This window comes from Lotus japonicus, chromosome 4 (assembly GCF_012489685.1).
Source record: "Lotus japonicus ecotype B-129 chromosome 4, LjGifu_v1.2".
NCBI classification, from domain to species: domain Eukaryota; kingdom Viridiplantae; phylum Streptophyta; class Magnoliopsida; order Fabales; family Fabaceae; genus Lotus; species Lotus japonicus.
The window spans coordinates 52,590,794-52,601,062 of NC_080044.1; the positions used below are offsets into that span (position 1 = coordinate 52,590,794).

General features: G+C 35.6%; 1 protein-coding gene across 1 annotated transcript; it reads left to right on the forward strand.

Moving 5' to 3' along the window:
- The first annotated feature begins 3,936 nt into the window (after nucleotides 1-3,936).
- Nucleotides 3,937-5,549, forward strand: LOC130711562 (F-box protein At5g50450-like). Its single transcript, XM_057561242.1, has 3 exons — nucleotides 3,937-4,234; nucleotides 4,323-4,485; nucleotides 4,571-5,549. The coding sequence occupies exons 1-3, from the start codon at nucleotides 4,083-4,085 to the stop codon at nucleotides 5,270-5,272; spliced, it is 1,017 nt and encodes a 338-aa protein (XP_057417225.1). The 5' UTR covers nucleotides 3,937-4,082; the 3' UTR covers nucleotides 5,273-5,549.
- The last annotated feature ends 4,720 nt before the right edge of the window (nucleotides 5,550-10,269 follow it).

Genomic DNA, 10,269 nt, shown 5'->3' on the forward strand with positions numbered 1-10,269 from the left:
CTCTTATGTTGTGCTATTTTATCTTGAAACCTGAATTTTAAAAGATTTTCCCTAATTATCTAAGATTTAAATAAATTATATTTTGAAAGAAGATTTACTACTACTCCTTACTAAATTTATAACGATGGCTTCGACTCCCCTCTTTGTCACGTTCCATGACTCAATTGGAGAGCTGGCCGGAAAAAGTGGTGAGCATTCTCCCTTTTCCTCTTCAAATTCCTTCTTTGCATAGTTTTGTTTATGTCTAATCTTATTTTGACTCGGGTTATAGGTGATGGTTCTGCCAATCTACCTACGCGTGTTGCTCCAAAATTAGTTTCTTGATATAATATTGTAGGTTGAAATGATTTTCTTGATCTAAGACATATTATGATTTGTTTTCTCAGACTATGCTAAGGAATGAAGAATGCAGGAGATTTCAAAAAATAATTAGAGAAGAATTGTTGAAGTACATTAAAGGCTCGATATAGAGTTTGGGAAGGAAAAGCATGTGGCTTAATGCTTTTAATTTCTGAGGTAGGAGAATGAATCCTTTTAGTTAAAAGTTCTTTATGTCTAGCATTTGATTCATAAGATTAATGTATTGGTTTGAAGCTACTTATGTGTCTGTTTTTAATTTTATTCTTTATGTGTTTTGGTTGGTTCAATTAGGCTAATTTGAATCAAATGCCTTAAAGAAATCAAGGCACTACTTGAAATAAGGTATGAGAAGCTAGAAGAAGGAAATGAGTTGTAGGCAGGAGAATAGAGAGACAGAGAGAGAGAGGAGGGTGATTGCACACAAAGAATGCTAATGAAGTGGATATGTTACTTTCAAACAAAAGCTATATTGGATAAGATTTGAAAAATAATTTAAAGAAATTTTAAAATTATTTTCCAAGAACTCCTATGCCATTTTGTTATAGCCTTGCTAAACTATTCAACTAGGTTCTCTAATGCTTTGTTTGATATGGTAGTGAAAGAGAAGAGAGAAATAGAGGAGAGAGAGATAAGAGTTAGTGTGTTTGATTGGCAAGGGATGAGAGATAAAGGGGGCAGATTTTGTGGGTCCAATGTATTTTTTCAATCTTCTCATTTTGAGTAGACATAGAACAAAGTTTGATCAATTTTTTTAGCTTTCCAATTGTAATCTTATTAATTTTTTTGGTTATTGGGAGGGAGTAATCTTATTAATTTATTAAGCCTATCATTGTTTTTATATTTTGATATTTTTATTTTTATTTAAATGTCGATTCATGGCAAACTAATTCCCTATCTTATTCTCTATTTAACCCAACGATGGGAGAGAATCTACGCCATTCTTTCTCTACTATCACAGCTCTCATACAAACAACTTATATAATTTACTCTATACCACACGTATTTCTCTATACTCATCACATTTTGTTATATTTTTTATTAATGTCAACTCCAACAATCAATTTGCCGTGCAACGCACGGGTAAAAAACACTAGGGGATAAACAAGGGGTAGTTTCAAACTCCAAGCGCAATGTTGTCTACCAAGAAGTTTTTGAGAACATATGAGTGGTTAGTTTAATTTTTTATCTTAATAGTTTTTTTAATACAAACTGACTTCTAAGTGACCTAACTTTATTTCATTGTTAACATGATGTCTATGACATCTTATAAGTTGATGAACATCTGATGCAAAATTATTATTGTCGGTTTAAGGTTCGTTCTATTTTCCCTTACAATGAAATAATTCTTTATTGATTAAAACAAGTATGTACAAAGTCTGATATATATCTTAAATTTTGTAGGCACCCTGCAATATTGGCTCAAACATGGATGACTTGAAATAAAAAAAAATGAGGTCATGCTTTATGATTTATCTTTCACAATTCAGATTTGTGCTACTATCACGTTCTTTTTTTTTCATGATTAATATGTATTTATCATCTACTTTATTGGTGATTCTTTTTTGTCCACTTTCCTTAGCATTTCAGACTCTTCTATTTCATCTATTGTTTAATAATCACTTTTTTTTAAATTAAATATGTAACAGAATCACAGTTGTTAATGTATTGACACGTTGAATTTTTAGAAAAAGAATCACGTGCTATTTCTTCCATTTTCAAAAAAAAAATAATTTTTTAATGAATGTACTAAGGGTGGAATCACGTTGTGGTAATAGGACAGTCATCACCCTTAGACACAAAATTGTTACTTGATATACTATAAAAGATCATAAACTCCCTATATATTTCAGCTCTTCTCCTTTAGAAGACAAATTTCAAGTAGACGAATCAATATATATTTCTTACACATTTTATTATTATATGCAACTAAAGTAGTGTTGACAAACTACTAATAAAAAAGTCAAACTTTTTTTTTGAAAGATAAATATATATATATATATATATATATATAATATCAAAAGGCTTGAGAGCAAACTCTTAAGCAGGAAATACAAACCAACCAACACCGGCGGAAAAAACCCGAAAGTACACCCAAAGATCGAGCCAGACAAAAACTAAACAGAAGAAACCCAAAGACAGAAAGATAGGAAAACCTAGAAAGTGCCGGAAAGAAAACAGGACAGAGCAAACAAAAAAAAAATTCCTATATATTTCATAAATTTTGTAGGTACCTTGCAATATTGACTCAAACTTGGATGACTTGGTATAAACACAAAATGATGTCATACTTTATGATTTATCTTTTACAATCCTGATTAGTGTTACTATCACATCCTTTTTTTCCATAATATGTGTTTATCGTTTGCTTTATTGGTGATTCCTTATATCTATTATTTGTGTCATTGTTTTCATGTTCATGAAGAATGTGAAACGATTTCATCTTGATCTCAATCAGGCTTAGATGACAAGTCTTTTGGTCCACTTTGCTTAGCATTTGAGACCCTTCTATTTCATATGTTGTTTAATATATTTTAAATAATCAAATAATTGATTGATGTATCAAATACGATAGACATATTCCCCGTGCAACGCGCGGGTAAAAAAACACTAGAATTTCCCCTTCTATATTGATTTATGAAATTTATAAGATTTTGTTTCTCTGATAAATGAGAATCCATTGAGTAAGATGATTTGCATTTAAGTCTACTCTGAAACCTAAAAGCGGTTGTTGTTTGTATTTGCGTATAATTTTCAATTGTATGTTTTAATTTTAAAGTACTATAATGCTATCTACGTGAGATTTTGTTTTATATAAAAAGTATCATTATACTTTTTTTATATAATCATTATATTCTAAACTAATTAATTGATATTATTTTAATAGAATAAATTTAATATAATTAACTTTAGTATTATTTTCAAAATTTTAAGAGTGTATATTTATATAAGTATATAACTATAATAATTTGATAATAAGAAAAGTAAGAGGAATACAAAATATTAATACATATGTACTATAAAATTATGACATGAATTTATTAGTGCTAACAAATTAGAGTTACGAGATCTCACGGGGAGAAACATTTTACATGAAAATGAAAATTTGTACGAGTTAAAAAAAAAATCATTTTCTATAACTTAAGTGTATTTTTAATAATTTAAAAAATAATTATATATTTATGTATTGTTATATATCTAAAACACAAAACATTACCCTTTATGCAACATGAGTATACATCTTCACAAACAAAATTCAGTTATACCTCACATATGCAAAAATTAAAGTTTTTGGTTTATTAACTTCTGTGTTTTTCAAAATTTGTACTCTTTAAATATCTACATCTTTATTATGATTATTCTTACATTCTTAGCATCTTAAATATTTATAATTTAAAATATAAATCGATGTATCAAATATAATAAACATATTTCCCGTGGAACGCGCGGATAAAAAAATCACTAGTAAAACTGAAAAGAAGTTCAGGTCATGATGTTACGATACGTGTTCCATTTCTAGCCCCATTAATTTTGGGGTCTCTTACTCTCCACTCCCTATCCTCCTCTTCCTCTTCAACTCTTCAAGTATAAATTGTCTCTTCTCATCGTTTCTGATTTCAGTTATACAGAGCATCACAGTCCCAAATCCCAATATCTGCATAGATTAACAAGTGCACGCATCCTCATCAACATAAATCTATCTTTTTGGGTTGAAGCCTTGTAACATGAAAAGGCCACTACGAAATTCCCATAAGGAAAGCTCCCAAAGCTACGACAATTTCTTAGATGTTTTACCTGATGACCTCGTCGTTTTCATCCTCTCCAAGCTCGCCTCCACCCTCTCTTCTCCTTCAGATTTCACCAACACCTTATTAACGTAAGTTCCACCCCATACAACAACATCTTCATTCAGCTTTTTCATCATCACAGTAATAATTTAATTTTCCATTAAAAATTATCCACAGATGCAAAAGATTCAACAGCTTATGTTTTCATCAACTAGTATTATCAAAACTCAGTGTCAAAGCATTCGCCATGAAGCCCAAAAATTGGTCAGAACCGGCTCACAATTTTCTCAACCGTTGTGCCAACGCCGGCAACCTCGACGCCGGTTACACTCTCGGAATGGTTAGTAACAATTAGCATTGTTGTTGTGTTGTAACAGAAGCATGTGAATTTTTATTAACTTTGAAAGTTTTGTTCTGTTTTTCAGATCCGTTTTTACTGCTTGGAAAACCGTAAGAGCGGGCTTTCACTGATGGCGAAGGCGGCGATGAAGTGCCACGCGCCGGCGCTGTACTCCCTGGCGGTGATACAGTTCAACGGCAGCGGCAGCACCTCCAGGGATCTGAGAGCCGGCGTGGCCTTGTGTGCACGAGCCTCCCTCCTCGGCCACATCGACGCGCTTCGCGAGCTAGGCCACTGCCTCCACGACGGTTACGGCGTGCGCCGCGACGTCGACGAGGGGCGCAAGCTGCTCCTCCAAGCCAACGTTCGCGAGCTCGCGTTTGTGATGCACGCGGTTACTCAATCTCCCTCTTCCTCAACCTCGCTGCTGACGTGGCGCGATTGGCGGTTACGGGACTGCAAGTACCTCGCGGAAGCGGTTGGCTCGTTGGGCGGTTACGACGGTGGCGCGGTGCAGCCGGTGGATTGGTTCATGAGGGAGTGGTTTGAGTCAGGTTGCGGTGGTTTGGGGGAGGGGCTGAGGCTGTGCTCGCACATTGGGTGTGGGCGAGTTGAGACGCGGGCGCATGAGTTCCGGCGGTGTTCTGTTTGCGGCAAGGTGAACTACTGCTCGCGGGGGTGCCAGGCGGTGGATTGGAAGCTCCGACACCAGATGGAGTGCTCGCCGGTGGAAGTTTGGGATGAGGACAACGGTAACGACGGCGGTGATCTCGAGATGGGGAATTAAGAACGTGACGTTTGGTGATTGATTGGGAGGTAATTGCAGCGTGATTTCGTGTACAGATGTCAGATTAGAGCAACTCCAACCCCAAAATTTTTATTTGGTTTCTTAACACACTATTCAGCACTATTTTTGTGGGCCCGTACTGCCACATCAGACTTAAGAAACTCCTAAGAAACTGAAGCAGATTTTGCTTCAACCCATGGGTTCTTAAATTACTATTTCAAGGGTCCCACTGTGTCCCACCATACAACATTAATTTATAATATTTATTTTCATTCAATTTAGATTTAAAATTTAATATTAAATTAATAATATAATTAAATTTAATTATTTTCTTTTAATTTCCTTAATACTATAATTAAATATTAATGTTTGGGCTGAAAGTTCAAATAAAATTGGGCTTATCAAAGTAATCCAAAGTTGATTTCAAAAAAAAAAGTCCAAAGAGAAAAAACCGGCCAGGCCGGTCAAACCAAGTCCAAACCAAGTCATAACCGGTCTAGACCGGTCATTAACGGTTGGATGACCTGTTCAGCCGGTCACCACCTATATATTCAACTTTTTCTCTCTCTCCCCCATTCATCAAACCCTAGCCGCATCCCTCCTCCCTCTTCTCTCTTCTTCTTCCTCTCTTCTCCCTCACCTGCATCCAGAAGCTTCTTCCTCTGCCTCTCTCCCTCACTTCTTCTCCCTCTCTCTGGTGTTTCACGCCTCTAAAGCCCAAACCGGCACCAAACAACCACCACCGCCACCAAACAACCACTACCGCCACCATACAGCCACGGTACGCCCCCAACAACCCCTGTTTCATATGCTCAAAGCCTTGAAGCTTGCAAAGGAGCTTCCTTTTCACACATGCAAAGAGCCTCCATCGACAACCCTTCCTCCACCGCCATCAAGCATCAACCAAATCTGGAAATAAAGATAGACATCAATTCCTCTGACCGCATCGCAACTCCTTTTACTGGAATTTATTTTTTACTGGGTTGGGTTCAGAGAGAGGTTGAAGAAGAATCTTGAAGAAGAAGAAAAACCCAGATCAGAAGCTAAACAGAGTTAATTTCACAATAGAAGAAGCAATTAGCAAAGCCAATTAATAGTATGCCATGGTTTTAGTTTCCTAATCCCAAACAGAGAGTTACCTTTAAACGGAACGATTCACGGGACATGGGCATATACCAAGTTCTCAACGAAGCCAGTGCTCTGAGCAACACTTTTCAGAACCAGATAGACATCAATTCCTCTGACCGCATCGCAACTCCTTGTTGCCAAAGATCCAATTGAAGGGTTCAGTTCCAAACACAAAAAAGACAAGAAATTTGGAAAAAATTTCACAGACCCAGATCCGTTCACCATTGCAGATATAATTGACAGATTAATCCCAAAAGATGGTCACGTGAAGATGGAAAATGGGAGTACCTGAAGTGAAATCAGAGAGTGAGGTCTGAAATATGTTCTTCTTCTAAATTCTTCTTGCTTCTGACAAAAAGGAACAAAAAGATGAGAACTAGAAGACCCTCTGCAAATCAGTGAAGCAAAGGTTGACAAGATTGTCGAAGCTGTTGGAAACTTCGACTCTGTTGTAGTTGTCGACGATGCTCAGGAGCACCAGCGGGTGAACCACCACCTTCTCGATCGGTCGAGATGATACTTGCTGCGTTTTTATCACATCCTGGAAGCTCTTCTTCTCTCCCTGTAGATCTGGGTTCCGATCTCACCTGAAACCCTTGCTCCTAGATCGGCGTTTTGTTGAGTTCATCTTCCGCTTCCATCGCCGTGTACTCGTAGATCTGCATCATCCCCTAGATATTCTCCCTGATCTGCGTCCTGAGGTCCAGTGTGGAAAAGAGGTTGAGGTCGCCGGTGTGGAAAGGAGGTTGGGATGGAGGAGGATACGATAGCAGTGGTGATCGTTGTGAAGGTGGATACGGTGGTGGTAGTGGTGGTCATCGAGAGGGTGGATACGGCGGTGGTTACTGTAGCCAAGGATATCTTTCTAGTCTTTAGATTATGTTTACTTTTTTACCCTTTTGAGTATAAATGAATCCTAGCCACTCATTCCAAAGAATATTCTTAGATCCTAAATCCAATGGTGTATAATCCTGGTCCACCGGTGGACCAGTTTTCTTACTTCCCCACCCTAGTGGGAACCTCAGATTAATGCCCTGTTTAGAAGAGATCTTATTTGAGCTTATTTGATAGCATAAGCGTTTATGTTAATGTTTAAGAGAGTTTGTGCAAATAGTTTATGGCTTACCATAAGTTGTTTTGAGCCTATTTTTAGTAGCTTATGAAAAAGAGTTTATGTTTATATATAACTTATATTCAATTTATTTCAATAATTTTTTTAAAACAGCTTATGAATAAGCGCTTATGTCATGAGCTCTTATGGTCATAAGCGCTTAATTAAGCTGTTTTCCCAAATAGGACCTAAGCTTTGTGCGTGAGAGAGTGAAAGAGAAGGAGAGGTGAGAGATGGTCTTGTGCTAGTCGATAATGTAGTTGACTGGTGGAAGTGAGAGCGCGTAAAGCGCTGAAGGTACAACGGTGGAAATCAGTTATGTTTGACAATTGTATAGGGTTGATGGAGTGTCAGTGTGTTTAGGTTTTTGAGCTTATGGGTATCGTGGTGTAGTCGATAAGAGTGGGGACATTGAAGAGTTAGTTTGTGTTTTGGGGCTTGGCCCCTTTAACAAAAAAAATATAATGGTAAAATTTAATTTCAAGTATGTTAATATGTTATAATTATCGATCAAGACAATGTATAAATCCCGAACCACAAAGATATATATATATATATATATATATATATATATAGATAGATAGATAGATAATCAACCTCTCTAAAACTTTAGTTGGTAAAGAAGAGAGATAGAGAAAAGAGAAACATACTTTTTGTATTTAAAGATACTTTTATCCAACTTTATTCCTGGCGGTTTTGACACATTTATGGCGGTTGGAAACTGCCACAAACCGAGTAAAAATATAAAAAAAAAATATGTCAAATTAGGTTTCTACACCTTTCTCGCAGTCTAAGAACAAGTTCTGGTGGCAATCTCCATTTGTCTCCAATTTGGAGAGACTCCAAAAAGTGAGAGGTCCTACCACTTTTGCTTTCTTTTATCTCCCTCCTCTCACTAACCAAATAAGAGTGATTCTTCATTTCCCCTCTATCTACCTATCCTCCTTCTATCTTGGTTTAATTGCACTTTTCATCCCTGATCTATACCTCTTGAGCAATTTTGGTACACCAGAGATCTGGATGTGACAATTGGATCATCCCTAGTGGTGTAATTAGCAAAAAGGAATCCAGAAAAAGAATATTCCATTTGAAATTAAACGACAATTGACGGAAGGACCCAATTGTAACGCCCAAATCTTTGGTGTACCGAAATTGCTCCTTTTAAACAAAGGGGACCAAAATTTCACAAGAGGTATAGATCAAGGATGAAAAGTGCAATTAAGTCCTCTATCTTCACTATCTCTTCCCTAACAAACAATTCTCGGGTGTGGTTCCTAGGGGTGAGTTTTTTTTTACTATAATAACTGTTTTTTTCTTACAAAAATTTAGGGTAAAGGGAGGGTGCCCCAGTTTCAAAGTAGGAAAGCTATCGGGTTCAAATAATACTTACATTTACGGATTTGCCTCATATTAAGAGAACTAGTGTAAGACCCTCAATTTTGTTGTTTTGTTGACTTTTATGTTGTTTTGCTTATTTGATAGTTTACTGTTATGTTTGAATTATTAGAAATATTTATGAATTGCATGAAATAATAATATTTTCCTATGGAAAAATAGTTGATTGATTTAAATAATTGTTGTAGTGGTGATTTTTCAATTTTAGAAGTGTAATTGTGAGGGAAAAACCGAAAATTGGAGAGGGAAATGAGGAAATTAGTTTAAATAAATTAAAATAATTATCTTTAGTTAAGGGAAGGAAAAAAAAATTTAAAATACCATTTTAAAATTGAAATTTTCGTGGTTTATAGGTATGAGGGAAAAAGGAGTGTGTTGGTGATTTATCTCTATTTTAAAAGATATAATCTTGAATCAAATCTTGACAAATCTTTTTATAAGGAAAAAGAAAAGATAATTTCTTGTAAATTCAAAAATAAATCTGAAGTGAATGATATATTTATCTTGGAAAATAAAAAGATTTATTTTAGAGTTTTTTTTAATTCTCCAATAAATACACAAAATTCGAAAAAACATAGTAATAGGAGAAAAATGGTTTCTTGATGACCAAATTAAAGGATTGACTGATCTTTTGAATTAAAAAGCCTAGGAGATAAGGATATTATATTATTTCAACTTACTTAGGATAGAGATATAACCTTTAGTTTAATTTTTAACTGAAACAGTTGTAGATTCTATCCGAAAATTCGAAATTCAAGCACTTTTGAACAAGATTTGAAATCTTATGAGATAGGAGGCTTTTGAAACTTAAAATCTTAGCTTCTTGGGTTGTTATGATCGGAATTTTGAAGCCTTGAGTCTAGAGTTGGATTATTTTTATAAATATGGTCCTTAGTTGTGTAGAAATTCATTAACCTTGAAGCTGCAGTGCTGCTCAAACCCCTCTCCTTCCTCTCTTGTTGATCAAGCTTTGGTTTTCTTCTTTTCACTCGGAGAAAAAAAAAAGTTCATTGAAGATTCTAATGGAAGGAGAAAATTCAAATTCCACCCAACATCATCCTAAGAGCAAAAAAAAGTTCATTGAAAAGTTTTTCTCGGGCTGTATGGTAGTGAAAGTAGATGAAGATGCTACATCTGAGATTACAGAATCAAGAACCCCTCCACCACCTTCTCCAACAAGGAATTCTTCACAAGTTCACCTTCTAAGCCAAAGAAGATGTCTTTCTAGAAAGTGACTGAACATTATATTAGTGAGCAATGTTCTCTAGTGTGACATTAGGTGTGTTGTACTTTAGGAAACTCATTTATGTAAAATAAGTAGTAGCACTGATTTATCCTAGTTTTAGGAATATCGGTATTACTT